The 24,222-nt window shown below is 42.9% G+C and overlaps 1 protein-coding gene across 3 annotated transcripts in view; it reads right to left on the bottom strand.

Annotated features, from left to right (window-relative positions):
• Positions 1–20,870, bottom strand: part of CDH5 (cadherin 5) — a 30,944-nt gene extending 10,074 nt beyond the window's left edge. The window contains exons 1-7 of one of the 3 annotated variants that reach the window (XM_071567678.1): positions 20,668–20,870; positions 19,308–19,351; positions 4,181–4,379; positions 1,779–2,067; positions 1,573–1,689; positions 670–834; positions 83–270 (exon numbers count right to left, since the gene is read on the bottom strand). In XM_071567678.1, coding sequence (XP_071423779.1) covers positions 83–270; positions 670–834; positions 1,573–1,689; positions 1,779–2,067; positions 4,181–4,369 — 948 coding nt within the window. In that variant the 5' untranslated portion in view covers positions 4,370–4,379; positions 19,308–19,351; positions 20,668–20,870. Of the gene's footprint in view, positions 1–82; positions 271–669; positions 835–1,572; positions 1,690–1,778; positions 2,068–4,180; positions 4,380–8,461; positions 8,552–19,307; positions 19,352–20,667 lie in introns of those variants that run through there. The other 2 variants (XM_071567676.1, XM_071567679.1) reach the window with 2 other exon arrangements.
• Between the last annotated feature and the right edge of the window lie 3,352 nt (positions 20,871–24,222).

Below are 24,222 nucleotides of genomic sequence, written 5' to 3'. Positions count from 1 at the left end.
ACTGACTCCCAGTTGTTTCCATTTTCCCTGCTGCTAGTGCTAAACCAAATCAAACATTCCTGTGAAAAACTGGGAAAAATACCTTCTTTGGCCTAATGATTCCTTCATTTGTGTATGGATTTGCTACGATTTCAAAGGTGTCTCTGTAATCTCCTCGGACAAAACTGTATTTCGTGTTTCTGTGCTGTGGTTCATCAACATCTTCTACTTTGACTCTGCCAACTTCTCCTCCTACTGAAATGTTTTCAGGAACTTTAAAGTGAAATGATGCTGTTAAAAAAAGGACATAAAGAGTGGTTATATGGAAGTTAGAACTTAGTTAAAAATTGTTCAAACTTTGTAGATGTATAGAAAAATACTTTGAGAATTCAGCATTGTTTATCTCTAAGAGAGTACTTTGAAGTATTTTTTATAAAAGTATAAATAATACCCCAAATTGTCAAGATCTTGCTCAAAGTGATGAAATTAATACTAATTTTTGGTTTCTGCTCTAGAGGTGCATTGCCCAGGAAATTTAGCAAGGGCCAAAACACAGAAGACCTTCTGAATATGTAAGATTCTCTTGGCCATTTTTAAGAAAAGTTGAATTGTGCTGAACTATGACCTGAATTCATTTCAGTTGTGTCAACCCTTGGTTTCCAAGTGGTCCAGAGCCTGCATTGCACTCACAGTGTTTGAATACTGGGAAGTTGTCATTGATGTCAGACAAAGTGATGATGACTGTGGCTGTGCTGGAATCCCCTGAAGTCCCTGGAGCATCTTTTGCTTTAACAATAATTTCATATGTTGATTGAGTCTCTCTGTCTAAATCAGGTCTTGTTGTGGAAATCACACCTGTGAAAAAATAACATTGAATATGTTTAGATTTTGGATGTCCATCATCTCAACTTCAACAGAAAGTTTTTATCTTATGCCACACATTCAGCTTTAAGTGACATTTTTACAGTATTTTGGAAGGCTGGAAATATTTCTGCATGATGAAATATTGGGAGATTCTGAATAATATAGTCCTTTAAACTGATCTTTGCTGTCTAGAGCAGTCTCACAATGCCTAAACTCAGTCTCTACAGCCTCTAGAAGTTGTCTGAGCACCTCTACCTACATTACTTGGTCTAGAAGACTAGTGTGGTTACAAGAGATACTGACAGTACTTTTAAAACTGGGCAAAATTGAAGCAGGAAAGTTTAGGGAAGCAAACAGTTTTTGGTTATTGAGTGCTGCTTCAGAATCCCTGTATTCCCTTTTCTGTTAGGTCAAAGGAATGGTATCTCTGCTGAACTGACAGCACAAACTTATCCTAGCTCATGACTAGTCTTTTCATCAGTGGGAGAAAATGACCATTTATCTTGTCATTTCCTTCATGGTCCTCGGTCTCCTGACTTTATTAGCTCATTTCCAGATGCAGGCAGTGACATTGTGTGCATGTGAGTGAAACATCTTTCTGAATCATGGTGAAAATTGTATTTTTGAATTATTATTCCCATTTTCCAGCATAAAAAGAGCTTAAAACTGTGTTTTCTTCAAAAGGTAGGGTAAGGACAAAGTGCAAGGACATTTATGTATCTGACTTACCAGAGTCATCAATGGTGAAATATTCGTCTCCTTTAATGACTTGGTAGGTCACTGTGGCATGACCTGACACTGTTGGGTCATCAGCATCTACAGCTGTCACTTTGGTCACTGCAGTGCCTAGAAAAGGATTTCCAAACAGCACATTTAGTATAAATTCTGCATTTTAACCAGAGATATGGAGGGAAATGAGTGACAGAAGAACATACCTACTGGTGACATTTCTGGGACAGATCCATTGAATACCTTTTGTACAAACACAGGGACATTGTCATTGATATCATAAACCTTGATAATGAATTTAGATGGGGGCTCCAGTGACTGGTTGTTTCTTCTGTCAATAATGAGAGCTGTCAGCTCATACTCTGCTTTCTTTTCTCTGTCAAGCCTCTCAAAGGCATAAACATCACCACTGGTTTCTTCCACTTTGAAAATGGTGTTGGCGAATTCCCCTTCAATAATGTACTTGGCGTTGTTGTTCCTCACACTTGATGTGATCTAGAAGGAAAGCATAATTCACAGAGATGAAAGTGCATGTGGATGCAGCACTTGCTCCCAGAAGACACACACAACCAGGACTCCTTCAGTTCAGCTGGAAACCAGAATGGCCATCAAGACCTTTGCTGTCACCTGGAGAGTCACTGAACTAAAGCCCCACAGCAGCTACAACACGTGGGGTTGTGGGATGAAGCTCCTCCAGACTGAAACTTGCTTGCTCATCTATCAAGAAACATTTTTAAAATCATATCTCCTATTTCCTAGAGATATAAATGGTTCATGCAGTTAACCCTTACAAATCATGAACTTCTTTATGTCTGAGTTAGCACACACCACTGTGTTCAGTTTGAGCTACTCTTGTTTGCAAGGAATTTTCTGAACCTGCCAGGACTTCTGCTCAGGTTTCACAGGGTTACAGGAGCCAATCTGTGCTCACAGCTCCTGACATTATGCAGCATTAGTCTCTTCTCCTCAGCATTTAGCAGAATTCCTGCCACAGCTGACAGCTTTCCTGTGTTCAGTCACATGCAATTTTTAATAGTCAGCTTTCAGGCTCGTGCTCTGACAGTAAGGTTAAATTTCATGCCATAGATTTGAAAATTGAAGATGATATGCAATGCAAAAGGGATGGGGTAAAAGAAATGAGCATTAATCAGTTTTAAAATTTAGTTTAATTCAATTCCAAATGTTTTTGCACATAATTTAACCTCTAAACATCTGATGATTCTACACCTTTATCCATATAAGGACACTGATAGAAGGTTTAAACCACAATTTTCCATGCACTATATCAGCATTCTTATTTCAGCAAGCTATTTGTCAAGGATTGCTGGATTTCACCAAGAATCTCTAGTCTTTTTTGTTACTGATGTTATCACAGATTTCAGCTGCTGAGTACTCAGGATTTGATTTATCCTCTAGTTGTCATTTACTGTTGAACAATTTTTTAATTTCAGTTTTCTGTGTTGAAATGTGTCCTTCATATTTCCTTCCCTCCTTCCCCATACTGAACCCTGCTTCTGGGTGGAGATGGAACACGAGCAACAACCTCCCCCTTGTCTCAAAGATGGAATAGTCTGTGCCTTCTTTTTCAGCTTTTATGTACTTATTCAGTGTAAAAAGCATGGACTTGTGAGAATGCCTTTCCTAATGCATTTGTGAACACACAAAGGAAAGCCCCCAAGGTCGTGGAAGATAAAATCAGGATGTACCAGCACATTCCTGCAGCTGTCACTCTGTTCTGCTGCTGTGGCCTCTCTTGAAAGGGTTTCTCAGGTGTTCACAGCAACAGAGTCACTGACACGGAATTACTCCTGTTCAGGACAGCTCCAGGAGTGAGAGTGTTCTCAGGCTGGGCTGAACTGGGCTGAGATGAGCCAGAGCTGCCCTGTGTTGGCTGAGAGCACCCTGGGGCCCCTCTGCTTCCTGCCTGGTTCACTGAGCCCACACAGCCCTGACAGGAGTGGTGTTGGCCTTGGGAGGAAAACACACAACTGCATCTCTGCAAAGTGTCACAGCAGCTCAGCTGGAGACTACACTGGGGAATTTGTGTGGGGGATACACAGTTAATCACAGGATTCTACAAGCACTACCCTGGAGAAATGAGTTTGTAAGCAGGTCAACGCTCGTTATTATTTTTAAAAATTATTTTCTTTTGCTTTGTGAAACAATTGTTTTGATTGCGCAACAATATTCCTAAACACAACACTTTGTTCAGTACCCAGGCTGGGAGTTGTGAACTGTATAATTTTTAATGCATATCTTTTGGTTGCTGATCTCTGAGGTTCCTGAAAGAATCTCATGCTGCCAGAAAAATGTTGCCATGCATCAGGCAACCAGCCTTCCTTCCTAACCTACACACAGTGTTCCTGCAATGCAGATGCTCCATACCTGCCATTCCCTAAAATTTATTTGGATGCTTCAAAAGCATTAGAATCCCTGTGACATGGTTATCACTTTACTTTTTGCCCAAGAATTTTACACATTAATATGTAGGTATTGAATCCCACTCTCTTTCCCTTTTTCCTCTCCCAGACTGAACCAAGCAATGCCTTCCAGAACATCATTTGCTGCTGTGTTTCTGCTCAGCCACTGCTGACAGATTGCTGCTTACCTTGCCCACATGGTGTGGCAATGGGGCATCAATCTCCTCTTTGATGTGCATTTGGTTCCATATCCAGTCTCTCTTCAGCCGTTTGTGACTGGCATTGTTTAGAGAAAGGCTTGGGATTTTTTTCTGACTCTCTCTGTCAGCAAATGCCAGAGCGAAGAGCAATGAGAAAAGTAGAACAACGTGGTCCATCTTCTGTAGCCTAGAAAGTAATATAAAAATGAAAATACATAACCAACAACAGAATCAGATTAAACAGAGAGAGCACATGTAGAAGTGCAAATAAACATTCCTCCTACAGGGAACTCTGATTACATTATTCCTTTGCTTTTGCCTTAGCACCAAAATGTCAAACATCAGGCTCCTTCCTTCCATGAAACAGTTTTATCTGTAAAAAACAACAAACAGTGAAATAAAAAGGTGTTTTGAAAGCTGGCATAGAAGTGACTTGAGTGCCCATTGTTCCTGTGAGGAGCAGATTGAGCAGCCCAGATGCCCATGGGGAGTGCAGCCCATGGCGCCAGAGCTGAGCCAGGCAAAGGTTGTGTTAACCCCACTGGGAATGCAATGTTCCAGCTTCACAAACCCAAATGTAATGTTTTGACAGGCCCTGTACACAAAATATGCTGTAGTCAATTTATTCATATGGAAAACGTTGATTTAAAATAAAATCTTTATTGATTCAATACCTCGTCAATTGAAACTTCTGAAGATGCATATGAAGTTCCTTTATGGCCTGTTCTCAAGCTTTGCCATCTACAAAATGATAATTTGTCCAGTGATTCTGAGGTCAAACCATATTTGGCATCATGTGTTAATATTAGCAAACTTTAGGCCTGACTTTCATATCAGATTGAGCAGCTATTTTAATGTAGCAAAGCTGATTAATTTTCTCCCTAAATTTCCCTTTCCCAATAAAAAGGACTGTCAGAGAAATGTAACACTCAGGTAATCAGACTTTAAATTGCACATAAATGACTTTCCATTAGCTTTTGGGAGCTGTCAGTGTGCACATCAAAAATAAACCTGTTGATTGTGATGAGAAGTTGCCATCACACAGGTTGCTGGATGTGAGATTAAATTAATAACTTTGTCAGGAAGGTGCTGAGACGTTTCCAAAATTACTCTTTGGTAACCAGGCAATCAGTGTTGTCCCATGGTTCAGCATCATTGTCAGGATAAACATTTTATTTACCAGGAAATTCTGCTTTCCTGTACTTTTCCCTCTCTTACATTGTTGTACATCAGCTGAGGAACATCCATCCTTCGTGGCTGGGGAGGAAATGAGTGAATAAGGTGGCTTTGAAGTTGCTTTTTAGTAGCTAAGCCGTGTTTATTACAGTTTTCTGGATTCAAACAGAACTTTTTGATTTAGCCATTTTTTTGTACTTTAAGTACTTGGAATATTTTTATAAAAATGAGTAAGATTAAGTTGTTTTTCTATGTTTTATTTGTGTACATGTACACTTTACACCTGCAAACTGGCAGGCAGTGATATGATTCTGTTGTGATCGAGCAGGTTTGGCTTTTAACCATAAAATTACAAAACGTGGTAACCAAAGGAGACCTGTTGGTTGGTGGTGACTAGTACAGGCTGTGCTTTGGCAAAACACAGGCTATGGTGTTTAAAAAGCCCTTTCCTCTTGATGCTCTGCTAAGTGGAGCTCTCCTGCACTGCTGTTTGGAAGCTTGGCCATGACTGCAGAAAGTGCTGACTGAATCTTTTCAACGATGTTTGCATTTCAGCTGAACTTCACTGCCCCTTTCACTCAGCACATCCATTTGGTGTCCTGAGACTTTGAGGTGACTCCATTTCCTTTAACTGCTCATTAATTAATTCCTTGTTAACACTTGCCCAGCCTCCTTGGTAAGTTAATATCCCTTTGTGAGTAATGTGGTGGTGTCTGCCCTGCCCTTTGGTACCCAAAATGGGTGAAACACAGGCCATGATGAGAGACCTTTCTGCAGAAAATGATTCCTGCTTGGCCTTTGGCACCTTCCAAAACTGCTCCTTTTGGCAGAGGTGACATTGCACACTCACATTTTGCCTGCTCCTGTCTGGGGAGATTGGATGTGCTCTGCTCCATGGACAGGCTGGCTCTGAGGACAATTCCTCCAGGATACTGTGCAAGTTTTCCTTTTGGCCCTTGCTGATGGGTCTGGCACTGAATTCATCACGCTGTTTAAGAACAGCCTTCATTGGCAGCACACACAGGGCATGAGGGCACTGTCCTGGTGTGAAGGGCACCTTCCATGGATGCCAGCCCTTGGCAAGATGTACTAAATGCTCTCTTTTCTGGCCTTGCTAGTTGTCCTTTCCAGCAGATCTCATTGGAAGTGCCAGAGGCAGCCGCAGAGGACAGATATTCCCGTGCCTGAGCAGGAGAAAGCATTCCCATGGAGCCACAAGGGAGGTCTCTGAGGGATGACAGGTGGATGGAGGGGCTGGCTTTTCATCTCTTCTCATGCCTGCTGTGGCAGCCAGGGCTGAGGGGAAGAAACCAGATGAACCTGCAAATAACAACCACTGTGGCTGCTGAAGCAGGGCCAGCCCAGCCTGGGCTGTGCCCTCTGTGCCCCCTCTGTGCCCCCTCTGTGCCCCCTCTGTGCCATGTGACTCTCCCTGGGCACTGCCAGGAGGTCCCTGCCCGGGTCTCCCCTAATGTACAGTCCTGTTATCCCTCTGTCCCTGACTGATTAGCCCAATAATTCAAACTTCTTTCAGTTGAAGCAAGGACCATAAATATTCCTGAAAGTTAGCAGGTGAATGGTTTATTCCAGCAGCTGAGTTTCTTACATTGCTTTTAAATTTTCTTTCAGCAAATGATGAGTTTTTCCCACCCATATTATTCATTTTCTGTGTTGAATTATTTTAGCAAATAACTCTTGGTCTGCTGGGTACTATAGACAGTTAACTGAGAAATTCTGGTATTCAAAGTGATTTATAGGACACATGGCTCATACAGTGCAGTTTCTTCTCCCAGACTGGGAGCAATTATTAAAAAAAATCAGGTGGAGATACAGACAATACTGTACTAATTTAAGTTTGCATTTATGAGTTGTTTTGGTAAGTAATCAACTGTAAAGGTGATGAACAGCTCATATAAACAAGGCCTTCATATAATGAAAACACACTGGATGAAATATTCTTGTGAACATTTATGGGTTTTTTCCTGGTATTTGCCTCTGGCCTGGTTTATTTCTCACCCTAAAATTGTTTATTAATGCTTGTGCAAGGTTAGTTTAGTTTTCAAAGACATTAGTTCTATGCTGGCATGTTAAAAGGAAGTTAAACCAAGTTTCTGTACAGAGACTTTGGGAAATGCAGAGGCAGTTGCATCTGAAATGATGTGTTTTTCTGGTTGATCAGATTAAAATCTTATATGTATCTCTGAGAATTTTTCAGCCCCCCAGAAACCTGTACAGCAGTAGAGCAGTGATAATGAACATCCTGAGTGAGAAATTTCCTTGAAGACACCATCATACACCAGAAAAGAAATACATTTAAAAGGTTTGTGTCCATGTTGCTGAGAGAATTTGCATATCTCACTGCCAGGAAGGCTGACAATGTAAGATTATTTTTGCTTACACTGTCTTGGTTGGAATCAGAACAATGCAAATGAAAATGAAGACCCCTGTACAAAAAATGAGGGTTTCACAGGGCAGACAGCATTGCAAACCTTTTCTTTCAGGTGCAAAAAATATGTGCTGATACAGTATCTAAACATGGCCAGGATTGTCATGTTCAGTAAAGCTGTGCTAGATCCAGAGAGCAGAATCTGCCCCAGTGTCCAGCAGCAGAAGGGCCATGCAGAACCCACCTTAACCTTAATTGCTCATCTCTGTGATGTGTCAGACCAAAAGGAAAGGTGTGAATCCAGCGAGCCTTAAGAAACAGAAAGTTAGAACGCCAAGCACAGGAGGGGCATAAACAATCTTTGTCTCTTTGAAATTCCTGTAGTTTTGGTAAGGGAGGAAAAACACTATTAAAAGAAAACAGCCCTCACAATACTTAGTGCTGCCTCTCAGGGACTTTAAAGCGCTGTGTAAACACAAATCGATAAAGCTCCTCATGGATCTGTGAAAAGTCCTAAAACCAGATAAAAAGCATTAGCCCTCTTATAGGTGCATTTGAAGCACAGAGGACTTAAACATGTTTGTGGTCTCCTGACAGGAGAACCAACAGTCTCAGACTGTTCTCCAGTTCATAATTAGCCAAGGTTGCTCTAACCAGCTCCTAACGCAGGCAGAAACCCCCCAGGACCACATGGATGTGGTTGTTACCTGCACTCCAGCTCTCCTTGGCACCTGTGCCCCTGTGCCCGTGGGGCTCCCAGTTGAGCAGCTCAGGCTCCCAGTGTGGCACTGGCGATTGGGGCCAGGTTTTAAACTGCAGTGACACCACTCAAAAAAGCTGTGTAAGTAAATCCTGCAACGTTTGACCTGGAGTAATCAGTTCTTTTTTTTGTGTTTTCAGATGTAATTGGTTTTGGGGTGGTAACTCAGTGTTTTGTCACATGTCCTCAGCAGTGAGCAATGATTAAAATAGACCTTTCCTGAGAACACTCTGCTGCTTTTTCCTTTCCAGATTATTGGGCTGATTTAAATGGGCCTGACTACCTAGTGTTATATTTTTGATTGTCTTTATGGCAATTTAATGCATCTGAGAAGTGGTTTCCACTGATGACTAAAGAGTCTGGAGTGCAAATGCCTACTGCAGACTGATTCTGAAATGAGATTTTATATGCATGATAGGACCTTTAAGTAAATAGCCACTTTGATGACTAAACAATCTGGAGTGCAAATGCCTGCCTGCAAACTGATCGTAAAGTGACATTTTATACTTGTGACAGTACCTTGGAATGAATAGCCACTTCAGCAATATCTTAAGTAAACTTGCTCCTGTCAAACTAACCCCTCACTCCACTGTGCTGTGAGAGCCCTCTCACTGCACTTGGTGCTGCTCAGTCTTTGGTGCTGATGCTGCAGCACTTGGGTATCCAAATGTGAGGGCAGAATTCAGCACTTCTCATTTTGCTCTGGTTTTGGTTGGGGTTTCAGCTCTTCATGTTTTTTTTCCAGGGAAAAAGAGAATTAATTCTAATCTGAAATTGCTTTTGATTCCAGCTCCAAGTTTCTGATAGGTCTGGGGAAAGTGTATTAATGATTTTTTTCCCTTGCCTGTTCAGCTCACCACAAAGTTCTCTGCTGGATGATGCAAAATACAACTCCATCTCACGGGTGGATGGAGCCCTTAGCCAGGACAGATTCCTCCTTTGGAAATGTAGACATCTGGCTATAAAAGGCCTATAAATACTTGCTGTGTGTGCATTAAAGGTTTATTGCTTTGGTGGAAAGCAGACAGCCAAATTGGGCTCCCAGTATTTCTGTTATATCAGATTCAGAACTGGCTAAAAATGGGCGAGGCAAGACCTGGTTTCACTTTTATTTTCCTTTCTTCTTTGTATTTTTTGTTTACTTGTTTTTGTTTGCTTGGGTTTTGTTTTGTTGTTTGGTTTGTTTTTGTTGGTTTGGTTTGTTTTTTTAAGAAACAAAGCCACGCTCCAAGCCTGTGAGTGGCCGTTTGTGCACTGAAGGTGGGTGAGCAGCAAGAATGAACCCACCCACCCAAAGTCCTCCCAGAGCCTCCTGACACCCCTGATTTGATTTTAGTGAGTGACTGAGTGACCTGCTGGCTCCAGGTTTGAAGTGGGCACTAAATACTGGGAGAAGGGACATGAAAAGGCAGAGCGTTAACTGGAAATAAGGAATGTATGACCTAAGAAGACATTTACTGTAAACACAATGATTTTAGAGAAGTGAGTGAGGAAGAAAGATCTTCTTTTTTCCTTGCCAAGACACATTTATGGAAAAGGGATGTATAGATTGCCAGTGTGGTTGCTAGAAGGAACCTACACCTGGAAGACCTGGATTTGGAAGAGAAGTGGTCTGAGGCAGATGCAGGATCAGCTCTTGCACCAGTAAATTCTCCTGACTTTACTGTGGTTGGCTTTACATCAGTGATGTGCCCCATAATATTTAACTGGGTAGATCCAGCGAGGTAGAACTCTTGACGTGAGGGGGTAAAGCCCAGCCTTTAGCAGGCTTTGCTATTTTAATCTGAGCACAGCACAGCTCTCAGGTGCAGGCAGACATCACTGCAGGCCACCAATAGTGTGCTTTGTGCTTCTGAACTGCCCTGAGGCTGCACAGGCAGCACCTCTGGGGGAACTGCTGGGGGTGTTTGCCCAGCTCAGCCGCTGCCTTGCCCACTGGGCAGCCCCCAACACCTCTGGGGGAACTGCTGGGGGTGTTTGCCCAGCTCAGAGTTTTGCCCACTGGGCAGCCCCCAACACCTCTGGGGGAACTGCTGGGGGTGTTTGCCCAGCTCAGAGTGTTTGCCCACTGGGCAGACCTCACGCCTCTGTGTGAGCACAGGCACAGCCCTGCTGGGCTCACAGAAACCCTCTGCTGAGAAATGCTGGCAGAGCTGAGAGAATACTCAGGCAACTCTGTTGGGCAGTCAAGTACCAAGGCCCAAAATCACAGAACTAGAAGGATTAACTGTTGCTGATTTCTCCTAATTTCTAGTTGATGTTCTCTTAATGTGCATTTTCCGAAACATTTAAAAATATATTTGCAGTTTGCAGAGTGCTGTGTTCTTACATGATCTGTGTCTGGTAAAGAATGGATTAGTTATAAAACAATGGGGTTTTATGTTTTGTGGTTTGGGTTTTTTTGGTTTTTTTGAGTTTTTCTGTGGATGTTGCTGGTGTACGTTCAGATTTAATTTCCTGTTCACAAATACCCATTTGTTTGGCTTAGATCTTGCTTTACCCGTACTAACACCTGTACAGCTTGAAATCAGCTCTGAATTGGCTTCTGTTGGAGTTCAAGAAAACCTCAAACAATAATTTTTGCTGTGAGAATTTGGAAGAGATGGGCTGACAGGTTGTGCCTGGTTGTTCTGTAGGTACCTGCGGCCTTTGGTGGATGGTGTTGGTTTAAACATGTCTGTGGGTCTGAAACATTTCTGTTCCTGGAAATGAATCCCATACATGATCAATAAAACATGTGGCTGTGTTTCTCTGGACCTGCAGAGTCTGCTACAAAAGTAAGCAACTTCCACACAGGTCAAGAGAAACTAGGGCTTATTTTAAGCATCATGGCACAAAGTAACCAACCATGAGGGACTGCTTCCTTTTGATTCCTCTCCTCATTTTTAATCAAATAATTTTCCGTCAATTGGTGGTAACTTGGTTTTTATCTGAGTTTCTTACTTATCAATCTGGTAATTAAGAAGCAAATTCAATATATTTTTATATTTTAGTTACTGGACTGGTCTTTTCATGGAGTTTAAGGAAGCACTATTTGTGGACTAGCTAAATGATGAATTCTTGAATGACTTTATCATTGAAATGACAGTGTATTGTGCCAGTGATGGTTGTGTGCTGGGGTGAGGATGGCACATGATGGAGGCAAAACAATAACTTTGAAGACATTGAAATGAATGGTGAGAGCACAAACTTTCTCCTCTTTTCATCAGGTTGGTTGTACAAAACTGCTGTTTCAAAGGATGACTGTTTTACCTTCCTATGAGCATCCTGGGTTTTGTAGCAAGTAATCCCCAGCCCAGGTAGAGCTGTGCCCTCCTCCTTGCCCAGGAGAGCAGGGAGTGTGGAGGTCTCTCAGAGCCACACTCAGTCCCTGGGTGACCCTGGAGAACGTTCCTCCTTTCCCTCTCTCACATGCAGATCATGTCTCACGGCAGGGGCAGCAGCCCTGTCTTTGCTCATTTTTCATGATAATGTTAATTATCATCACAGAGACTGCAGAGACACCTGAGAGCTGGTGATAACCAGTTTGAAATGGAACAGATACAGGACAAGGAGCACTGAAATCCACGTGTCCTGGTGCTGCTTAAGGGTTCTCACTCTGGCTTTGCTACTATAGTCACATGATGCTTTTCTACAGAAACTTTCCCTGAAGTGCCATCAAAGTGGATTAGAGTTCTTTCAAGAAGAAGCAAGTGGTATTGTCTAGTCTTTCCATGCATAAAGCCTTTTACTTCACATACAAATATGTCATTTTACCTCACATACACAAATGTCAGTACAAAATACAGCAAGGGATAAAATGTTCTTAAGCAGAATTCCCAGTATAAACCCAGATGCTAAAATACATTGAAGCTCAATTGTGATTAAACTATTAAACCAATTTTTGATGCTTTTCATAACAAATAAATATATTATCACAAACAGCAGGTTTTGGCTTTCTCTGAGTTGTTGATAGCAGGGACAGCATGGAGTTCAAGGTGACAAACTACTCTGCTGTAGCTTGTTACAGCTCCTGATCTCTGGGAGCAGGGATGTGAGGGCTGAAGGACTCCTAAGGAGCAGGAATATTCTGGTGTTAGTGAATGTGCTCAAACAAGCAGAGTTTTGGTGCTGGTATATTATCACCTGATCATCTCTGTGTCATATGAATTCTGTGCTCTGTTGGTTTAGAGCATTCCATATTTTAAAATCAGAAGGCCCACCAAACCTGTGACTGGTGTGATTTATTTACTGTGCAGATGTTGCAGGGCTGAAACACAATCAAATGACAGTGAATTTGTTCTTGGCCACATCTTTTGCTAACAGTTGCCAAATGCTGTTGAAATCTGAGCTGCTTTGGGGCTTAAACTTTGTCTTAAATATAGCCCTTCTGCTCTGAGGTGAGCTGATAAGATGGGTGGGATAGCCCTGCCTGCTTAGGCTGGAACTTCAGGCATTTCCCCCAGGAATTCTTGGGCCAAAATAAAAAGCCAAGAGGGAAATATCTCCTGTCCAGGTTAATTATTGATAAAGACAGATGCTGAAAATAGTGCTGAGTTGCAGACAGGCAGAGAGCTTGTTCCTTCCCTTGGTTCCCAAAGCCAGTCCTAGGGGTGATGCTGCAGTCAGGAGCACTCACTGCTGGGAAGGGTCTCGTTGCCTTTGAGGGATGATCAGTCTCAGGGACATACTGCCGTGGCTGTAGAGCCAGCTTTTTTCTCTCTTGCTCTCAGCCTATTTCCTTTTGCTTATCCCAAACTCTTTGTCCCCCAGTTGGAGAGACAGAGGTGCAGGTGTCTCAGCACTGAGCCTTCCACATTCTCAGCACCCCCCACATTCAGATGTTTGACTTTTGGGAAGCAGGGGGACAAGGGAATCCTCCAAAAATTATTTGCTCATCCCAGTGGAATAGTTTGGGCATATTGGAGGTGTTTGTGGTCATTAAAAGGATTTCTCAAGCACCTCTGACCAGTAACTTTATTCCCTACAATAAACTGAGTGCACCTTTCAGAATGGTTCTGTTTTGGTGCTGCCCCTGGGTAGCTCTACTCTCACAGAGAGTTTAGAGTTTGGCCAAGCTGAAACAAAGTCAGGCACACTGTAAGAATAATGTATGGAAGAGCTTTCTCCACTTCCCCTTTGTTTCCAGATAAAACCTTAATATCAGAGAGGCTTCCTAGCACAGAGTTCCAGCTGACTCGCTCTCATTAAGGAGAAGTCCCAATCCTTTGAGGAACCACATGCAATAAACAAGCTTTTTTTTTAAGCTACAATGTAGCTGTGTTTACAGCAGATAAGATTTTTTTGACATTTTCCTTTAACAAAAGCTCAAGAGCAAAAGGATCTGTCTGGAACACAAGCATCATGCCCAGGTCACAGTAAATGATATTTACTGCACTAACAGCAATGTGAAGCAGAGAAAGCCGGTTCAGTTGGCTGTGTGTGCTCGTTCCTTTGTCCAGGGTATTCTCCTGGGGAACTGAATGCATTAGTATTTCCTCTGAAAATTAATTTTCTGGCAGATAAAGAAAGCATGTACATATACATAAATCTCTTGTTTTCTGCCTGGGCAAGAGGCTAAAAAAACAGGGTGTGTCTGGATAGGTTTTGTTTAGTGTTCAGTGTTTTTCTCCCTTTTTAAAATGTCTGATTCAAATCTCAGTTCATTCTTCCCTATTTCCTGCCGTTATTCAACAAGACTTCTAGACCAGGCTTAATTAAGACCTTTTCTGCCCACCTCTGTAGTTACAGACCTTTCCCGGAACATTTGCATTGTTATAATCTCCATGTGTTGGGAGATGATGCAAATGATATTATTACTGCCCTTGTGTGTTCACAATGAGCCCTTCAATAGTTTTACTTACAGCTTAGCTCTTGTCAGGAAAATCTCATCTGGAAATCAAGCTAAAACTTGGGAAGCAAATTTCCAGTTTAATGTGCTGATGAAGGGAAGCTGGAGAGCCCAAAAATTCAGGCCTCAGACACAGGGAAGCTTAAAAAGATGAGGAAAGATGTTGTAAGTTGAGGGACTTTCTTTCAGTGTGGCTTTGTTTCCATGTGGGAGTGTTGTGATTTTACAAAGGGCTGTGCTGTGTTTTGCTCTGTTCCCTGTGCTCTGGCTTGAGCAGGTATTTTCTGAGCTGAGGTGGGATTGTTTTACCTCTTTAGTGACTCTGTGAGTGGAACATTGAATTTTCCCACAACTCATGTTTTAATCACAGCACTGAAAACCCCTTTCTTGTGGCAATGAACCCTTTCTCATCACTAAAGAAGCCGAAGATCAATCCCTGTAAGGCAGGTGATACAGCTCACCATTTCACAGCAGGAAAATGAGACAACATATTCCACAGAGAAATGTGCCCCTTTCTTCCTGTTTCAAGCTGAAGTCACCTCCAAGTGTAATTACTATTCAGTAATGCAATATCTGTTCTAATGCTGAACTTTTAGCAAGGCTGCTGCTGGCAAGTCCAGGGTACAAAGCAAATGTGCTTGTTAAGTGGTGCCACAGAGCTCTGCCATGGCTCTGTCACTGTCACATTCACGTTGTTGTCTTTGCAAAATGAACCCATTACAAAAAGCATTCCAGCTTTTCATGCTCTCTGCTTTCTGCCCTCACTTCTTAATTTCTGTGCTGGGTAAGTGTATAAGGTGAGGTGCACTGTTAATCTGAATAATGCTAAGATGTGTATGGGGCAGCAATATTCATCTGTGTTTTAATGAGAGCCTAAACCCCTAAATTATCAGTACTGAGCAAATAGGTAATATATACTATAAATTAAACTACTGTTAGTTTATATATAGTATATCCTATTTCATTGTAGGTTCCTAGGTTAGGTGGTGAAAAGTCTAATACATGATTAGTAGTATTGATTGCTTGGCCTAATTCTAACATAGAATCATAGACACTTTAAGGTTGGAAAAGATATTTAAGATCATCAAGTCATGAATAAACTGGTTGTCTTGCAGATAGGTCATATATATCTGAAAGATAATGACAGTAAAAGCCACTAAGATAATGCAAATCTCTTCTGAATTCAGGTCTAGTACTGGAGGTAGAGGGAGGGAGTGGAGAAGGAAACCTCAAGCTCTGTGCCAGTGGAGATTCTGCCAATGGAACTGAACCTCTCACAGGAACAATTCCCATCAATGGCAGGATTTCCTCTCATTTGCATGAGAGCAGCACCAGGCCCTTGGTCTCCTCAAGCAAGATGTTTTAAGGTAGACCTTGCATTCCTAGAGGATTCCCAAAGCATGAGCTGATGCCAGATAGCATCACAAAAGGAAGGGGAAAAGGAAGACTGGTCCTACCAAAGCCCTACTTACAGACGTGGACAAAGGCAGGAGGAGGAATTCAACTGTATCCTCCAGACACACTGTGGAAGTGGAATTTCCCCTCACACTGTCATGCACAATAAGGCCAAGGGCCCCTGTGTGCTGCAGATAACCCACCTTGTGCCCCCTGAGCTTTGCCAGGTTTCAGGGGAACATTCCAGATGTTGCTGGTGGGCTTGGGGAGAGAGGAGTGTGCAGAGGATGCAGAGAAATGGTGACTTCAGTGGGGACAAAGCCAGATGGGCTCCTGTGAGTTTGTGGAGACGATAACAGGCTTTTTAAAGGAATGTGTAATAGAAATGGAGAGGGTCTTTCTACTCAAGTTTTGGCAAGAGGATGCTGGTGAAATTGGACAGGAACAGAAGGATCTTGACAGCAACTCAACTGGGATAATAAATCTGACCTCTTTGGATTTTGAAAATGAAGATCTGAAAACATTTCTGCTTTTGCTCTGCCTCTAAAAATGATGGTGCTCTGTACCCCCTTGTATTTCAGGTAGCAATGTCAGGGCAGAAGAACACACTTTCCTCTCCACTGGACTTTTGGAAAGGTATCTGTGCAGTTTCTGCAGCGTGTCCCAGGTACCCATGCTTGCCTTTCCCTAAAACATCAGTCATTTCCACTCTGAGTTCTGGACCTTCATGGATAACGTTTGATAACACGTTCACATGCAGCTGCTAATCTTTTCTAAGGGTTTTACTGCTTACCTGGTGTCCATCCACCTGCTTGACTCTTTCTGGTTTACTGATTTTAAATATTTACTGGGATATTCTCAGAGTAGCAAAACTGACATGTGGGCAGTGAATGGATGGTAAGTTGTCCTTGGGCCCTTCTCCTGTGTTTGTCATCCCTGAAAACCACAGCTCTGGAGCTGTTCCAGGCTCTGTGAATGTCCATGGGGTTTAGTCAGAACCTGGAAGGGCTGGCCCCCACATCTCCCTGCCTGACCTGCAGATGTGTAGAGCAGCATAGGTATAAAACAGACTCATGGCATGAATCAAACATCCATTTCAAAGTATGAGAGAACTTACTGAGCACATTCATTTGAAATATAGCTAGTTCCATTCTTATTGACAGAACTGAAATTCAGATGAAGGTGAGTGGAAATCAAAGGAATTGCAAACAGGTTGTTCACAATTTTCTATTAATTTTCCCATATTTCATGGTCAGACTCTTTGCAGTGACCCTGAGATGAGCTCAGTCAGTGCTAATACACCAAGGTCACAGCTTTGATCCCTGTGTGGGCCATTCACTGAAGAGATGCACTCAATGACCCTGGTGGGTCCCTTTCACCTCAGAATGTGTTTTAAGTGATTCTGACTCAGTTTGGGAGGTAGGAGCACATGCAGAGGTGAGGGATATGTTGAGAGATCCACTGAGTGCAGGTGGCCCACAGGGGCAGCCATCAGTGGAGCTGAGCAAGAGGCTGTGCCCTGTGCCCAGGGACAGGTGAGGGACACAGGGACACAGCAGAAACTGAGGGCTCCAGACCTCGGTGTGCTTGGCCTGTGAGGGGATAAAATCCCAGGGATTCCTTTGTTGGGTGTCCCTTCTTGGAGGCACCAGGTTGGGCTCTTTCTGTGTTACTGCTCTGTGAATAAATGGCTTTATGGAACGAGACATCTGAGCCTGTGCCATGGGAAACCTGGGGTGGAACTGGCGAGGAAAGTGGTCTGACTGTGTGTGGGGGGCATGGGGAGCCAAGTGGGACCTGTTGGGTCATGGGACTGCTGCTGTGGAGTGCCTTTGGTCCTAGCAGTGCCAGCCTGGGGTTGGCAGTGTGGCTGCCAGAGGAGCTCCGGGGTGCTTGAACCGGGAAGGTTCCTTGACAGATGTACACTCACTTTGCACATCATTGTTCCCAGCATCAGTTGGTGGGATCCCTGGGTTTGCAGTGGGCTCTGTGTTTGGACAGGCCCCAGAGCAGGATGGCTGGAAGTTCCTTGGCAGCCATGTTGGTGGCTCCTGGTCATGACCTGCTTTCTGTGTCTGCTTTCTGTGCTTGCAGTGCAAATACACCTGGATGGTGCAAGGTGCTGAACTGAACTCCACAGTGGGATCAAGAAACTTTTTATCATGGACGAAATCAGGATCCAGTTCTGGGCTTGCCAAGGTCCATTCTCAAGTCCAGATTCTGCTCAGTTCTTCAAAGGCATGTGGGGAATTGTTCCAGTGATTGCAAGGGGGGCATGTCTCTGTCCCAGCAAACCTCCAGTTTACACCAACCATCACTGCTGTGTTCCAGGACAGAAGGGAAAGCAGACACATCAGGGCTAAACTTTGAGGAGTATTTGTTTGTGAACCCACAAGGATAACAAGGGGGAAGACGTTTGCTCATTAAAAAAATACACCAAAATAATTTCATGCCAAACAATTATCTCACAAAAACAGGGAACCTCTAGTTTTCTTCTTGTCACTAACATCTGAACCCCTGAATTAAACTTCTGGAACCTGAGTAAAACCTGGAATTATGACAAAAATAACCATGAAGGTTCCTCACAGAAAGTTCAGCTGCTAGAAAGAATCAGTTATCTCAATTCTGTGAACCTCTGCTTTTTTAGAAAATATAAAGTATTATCTGGCCTCATTTAAGCCTGTAGTTCTGTAGACACATGCCCTGACAAGAAAAAAGAATTTTAAACAACTGTTTGTGTTTTTCATCTGAAATATTAATTGAAGTAATTGGTTTATGAATGCAGAGTGAAGCCCTTTGTTCATAAGTGCTGTAAATCAGAGCAGCCCCCAAACCATGCCCCGGGATTTTGCCTGTTTGTGTCCTGTTTGCAGGCAAGTTTCCCTCAGCAGAGCAGGATGTGAAGAAAACCTGGCAGCAAACCTGTTAACTCTGCTCTGGAGCACTGACCCCACAGCTCACACCCTGCGAGGTGCAGGGGGCTGAGGGACAGGAATTCCTTTCATGGCACAATTTGAGCATTAGCATTTGTTTTAGAATATTCAAAAAAACAGGTTTATGATCTCCTGTTAAAGAGCAAAGCTTTGGAAAACACTTCTTTTGCAATGCAGTGCAACTGCAGCAGCCTGAGAAATAAGCCCAGGTTTGTGGGCAAAGCAGAAATGATTTCTTAGTAGAGTTTATCTTTTGCTTTCAAATTAATTTGTTTTATTGTTTGTAACTTCACATTCTCTATACTACACTGTAGTATGCTAAGACTCTCATATGCTAAATTAATCCCATGTCCTTTTTTCTGTGGGTCTCCCTTTATTTAAGGATAAAAAGTACCTCCTGGAGACACTGCAGATAAATTGCTAGTCAGCATTTCTGTGATTTGTTTCTGGTATATGGGGTGTTGTTACAAGGCACAAATTAACCCAAGATGAGAAGCTTTTGTAAATCATTGGAGCATCCTTGCTTTTGTCTAATATTTTTTCCTACATGAGCATCTGTAATACTGTGTACCTTTACAAATGCTGATGCAATGATTTATAACCAGTGGAGGCAGGAACACATTGATTAACCATACCTTTGTTAACTGCAGCAGCAGCCAGCTTGGAATGTCTTCTGTAGCTGAGAATGAAAGAGATTTGCTCACAGAAATTCATCTTCTTCATATCTTTTTCCTTGCATTTCTTTCCTACCTTTATCTTCATTACAGTGTGACAACCAGCACAGTAAAGCACTGTGCACACTGACAGTCCCACTACTGCAGAATAGAGTTCTTGCAGAAAACCCCCCAATCAGTTAATCTCTTATGCATAAATGCTTTGTCTCTGCAAGCTGTACAGCGAGCTTGTTAGCCCAGGGACCTGCTACAATAGCTTTAGGATAAGATAAAAGCCTTTTCAACCAACTTTTTGTATCAAGTCACCACTCATAAAATACCTCATCAGGAAAAATAGGTCTTTTAGGATCACTGAGATCAAGAAACCTCTGAATTACTGGCTCTTAGAACAAGGGTCTGTAAAACCTGATAGTCCAAGGTTAGAATGCTAAAGGACCTGGGCCACTTGAGATTTAGGAGAGCAAATCACTGACCTGTTTATGTAAACTCCCCTCTAAGCCTTAAACAAATCTCTTGGCAGGAGAGTTGTGCCAAAGTTGGTACCTGGTGACTGTCACCTCCTGGCATGGGGCACAGCAAAGCTGTGGCTCCTCAAAGACAGACACGGAGACAAGCCCCACTTTAGTCCCACAGTCCCAGAACATGCTGAGCTGGAAGGGACCCACAAGGATCATCAAGTCCAGCTCCTGGCCCTGCACAGAACCGTCCCCAGGAGTCACTCCCTGCACCCCAGAGCATCATCCAAACATGCCTGGAGCTCTGGCAACCTTGTGGCTGTGCCCACTGCCCTGGGCAGCCTGGTCAGTGCTCACCACCCAATAATAAAACATATTGCACCAAATCATTGTCCAGCACACACCTGCTCCCTCCAAACAGTCTTGAACCTCTAACTGTCCACACCACAGGGCAAATCCTTCCTTAAAGTGTTTACAGGTGCAATTTGCAGTATCATTTCTGTCCCTTTTCTTTTAAGAATGAGCATCGGCAACATAATCTAATTATTACAAATAATCCACCAAAAAATCATCAAATGTCTCTTTTAAACAATCTAGGACTATTGTGCTACAGCCCAACACAGGCAGAGATTTTCCTCTTGCAGTGTGAAGTGTAAACAGCTCTGCTGTGTCTGCACTTAGCTCGGTGTGAGTGCCATCAATGTGGGGCCCAAAGGATTTTGTGCATATGTATAACATTCATACATAGCCTGTTTGCTGGTATTTCTTACATTGTTTGAGACATTAGAAAATAATTTTGGTGAAGGTAAAAGCCCTTTGAAATGAACTTCACAGCTGAAGGACAGCAAATAACGTTTCTCTCTTACCTGAGTCGGAGTTGGTGGAGCTTCGGTTTGTCCCCAAATCCAGCAAACTCAAATCAACAGTATCCCAAAATGTTAAGCAGTATACAAAAAGTGAAGATCAAAAACCAAAATCCACTTCTCTTTTCGTTAAGCAATACTGGGAGTGTTCAGCTCTCCAGTCTCCAAGGTTTTCCAGCTGGGAGTCAGCCTTTTCCCACCCTGCATCCCGGCATCCTGTTATTGTTCCAAGTTTTAGTAATACAGTGAGAAAAGGGAGTGGAGGAAAAGGAAACCAGATAAACTTAGCCTTATTATTGCTATATCTACTTATTAGTTGCTGACTCTAATGAGGGAGCTGAATAAAAGGAAACTGGCTCTGAGAGAAACACCAGAGTTGGTTTGGTATTTGGTATTGTTTTAGGAAGAGCTGTAGGGGTTGCAAACATCTGAATGGTGCTTTCAGTGGCTGATACTGGATCAGCACAGACTATGCCTGTTTTGTACAAACAGGATTGTCAAAGCAGTTTGGATGTGTCCCATCTGTAAGGACTTTTATACCTGGAAGCCAGAAAAGTAGAGCCCTCATATGAAGGAGAATGGGATCCTGTAAAACTCTGCAGTGCTGAAAGTAAAAATGAGATTTAGCAGGATTTTGCACAGGTACAGGGAAGACCCCAAGAGCAAGACTCACTCAAAACTTACTCTTTTGAACCACTTATACTAAAGGTAGGCAAATGTTCAAGGTATCTTAAGTGGGACTTTAATAACTTTAATTCTTCACTTAAATTAAATTGTTAATAAAGTTCCACAGTTAAAACATTCTGTTGCTCCTATTTGTCATCACAGCCCACCACAGGTGGTGCCATTGATTTCCTGGCTGGCCAGAAGGCTGAGGTTGCTCAGATTACTTCATGTTTCTATGATGTACCGTAGTAAAGAAAAATTGCTTTTTAAAAAAATTGTTACATTAATTATTAAAAAAAAAGGTTAAGCAAATAATGAGGTGACATTTTTCAAAGTCTTGTGAGAAGCCCAAGCAAAGTCCAGTTTCCTTACAGGGAGATCAGCCCTTGCTGTGTCACTGCTGAGCGAGGAGCAGGGAGGATGCTGAGGGGAGTTTTCCAGAGCAGGGCAGGGCAGTTGTGTTATCTGCTCAGGATGCAGCTCTGAGATAATCTGGTGCCCACAGCAGACAAGGGCCCCAGATAGGATTTAGCTTTGCAAATGACTCCAACTGTATTCAAAAGTGTCCCAAAGCCTTTGCTGGCCCTATCTGCAGCCTGGGAGTGAGTGTGCTGCTCACCACCCCAAGCACAGGGCAAGGGGAAGGGCAGGCAGCCCATCCTCTCCACTGCTCAGAAAGGAAAAGAGGAAAGCCCAAAGATTCATAGAGTTGTATTTCACACTGGAAGGACCCACAAGGCTCATTGAGCCCATATAGGGTCTGGACCCACAGCCTTGGTGTTATTTAGCACTGTGCTCTCATCAGCTGAGCTCAGCTCACGTTTTGATGCCTCCTACATGAGCTTTATATTCTCTGATTTGTTTCATCCCTACTGAAAAGTTCGAGGAAAGAAGTGAGAAAGTTTCTAAAGGTCTTTTCACATGCTCTGTTTCAGAGCTCAGCAGAATAAATGAAAACCATTTGTGGAGTTTGAGGAAGATGTTTTCACTGACATTTTAGAAACCTGATTTACTATCTAAACACTTCCCTGTTATGCTTTAGCAATTTCATCTCTGCTGAACTGATTCTTTAAGTCTTCTTTCTGGCTATGAGGAAATGCCCACTAAGGTTTTATGAAGAGCCCATCTTTGCATCCTCCAACAGGCAGCAAAGCTCCTGATGGCTCAGAGCACCCTCTGGCTAATTCAGACATTTGCCCTGCTGTCCCTGCTGGGCACTGAATGTCACCATCTTTTCAAAGCTGCTGGCTCAAAATGCTGGCAAGCAGGTTTTCTTGTAGGTCTTTGACTTTCAGATTTCCTTCTCTTCATCATTAAGGCCAAACCAAAAGACTTTGGAAAAATTCCTTGATGACTGGTGCCTTTTGCAAGCACAGGGGTAATGTTTTAAACCAAATATTATTGTCACACCAAGTTCTGCTAATGAGAAAAATCCTGTGCATGCTCAGACAACATTGGCATGTACAGTTACCTTTCTGGTGCCTCATTTTGTGTATGAAATATTATTTAACAGTGAAACTTGTGGAAGTGAAAGGATCAGGTAAAAAATGAATAGAAGCCTTAGCATCTGACAACTTTCCTCTGTTATGACTCGTGGATGGAGATGGTGGCACGAGTAAAAGGATGATAATTATTTACATGGCATTTCACAGTGTTTTCCTGCTGTTCCTTTTCCCAAGTGGCACCAGGCCTTTTTCAGTGGCTTTTATGACCTGTTCTGTCCAGCTTTTCCTACTGGATCATTTCTTCTTTCCACATGCTTTTCCCACAGATATTCATCAGCTGCTGTTTTGGGACTTTGTGGCACCTGGTTAGATTTGTCTGGTTCAGATCAGCATCTCTTTCTAGAAAACTTTATGGTGTTAGCCTGTGTTACTTAAATGCTGGTGTCTGAGCAACCTGCCAGACTACTTCCTTCAGTAAAGTTTAAAATAGTCTTGCCTTTTTCAATAAGGGGGTAAAACTCAACTCTGCTTTGAAGGTGCTTGTGCATAGTTTGAATTTGACACTTCTGGGAATCTGAAGTAATCACTGTCATTGCTGCTGCTGAGCAGAATTATGTGTTATAATGGGCAGAACCAGAGGCCTCCTTCACTCTGCTAGATCTGTGAAATGTGCCTGCTCTTGCTGAGCAGGTACCTGTGAGTGGGTTAGTGGCACCTGCATAGAGTAAATGTGACACTAAAGCTTTCATCTCCCTTCAGAATGATGTTTTATCTGTTGCTGAGGAGGTTGGCTGGTGATCTGCAGCTCCACTGTCATTACTTGCAGCAAGGTAGGCTGACTCCAGGGGTAATAGCTCTTGGTTCCAGCTTGTTTTGGGTTTCCACTGCAGTGGTTGTGCACTGTTCCCTCTCATCAGTGCTCTGGGAAGTTCTTCTCAAATAATTCATAGAAACCATAGCTGTAGGAACAAGCTCATTGCTTTCCTAACCACACAAACCCCAGCAAAGCCGACAAAGCTGCCCCTGCCTTTCCCTGAGCAAGCATGTTCTTTTTGCTTGCAAGCAATTCTGGTTGTGGTGGAATTCCACACGATAAATAAGCCCTTCTTAATAAGGACAGTCATCAAACCCAAAGGCAGCTATTGACACAGCTGCAACCAGTGATCTTGAATTCTCAAAAGCAACCTTCCTACTGTCTGACTCTCACTGGGGAAGGGCTCTACCCTTGGCAGTACAGCCCAAGAATGCTTTTGTAACAGTTTATTAAAGTTAGACTTTGCCTTGTTAAACCCAGGCAGTTACAGACGCTGTGCAAGTGAAGGTCTGCCAAGATTGGAAATTCAGTCACAGCAGTAATAATGTGCCAGTGTTTTTCTGACCAGCCAGGAATTATGGAAGGGGGGAGCATAAGCTTCCCTTCGGTTATAAAAATAAACCCCAAATGCTC

This window comes from Pithys albifrons, chromosome 12 (assembly GCF_047495875.1).
Source record: "Pithys albifrons albifrons isolate INPA30051 chromosome 12, PitAlb_v1, whole genome shotgun sequence".
NCBI classification, from domain to species: Eukaryota; Metazoa; Chordata; class Aves; order Passeriformes; family Thamnophilidae; genus Pithys; species Pithys albifrons.
This window is presented reverse-complemented; position numbering and strand designations above follow the sequence as displayed.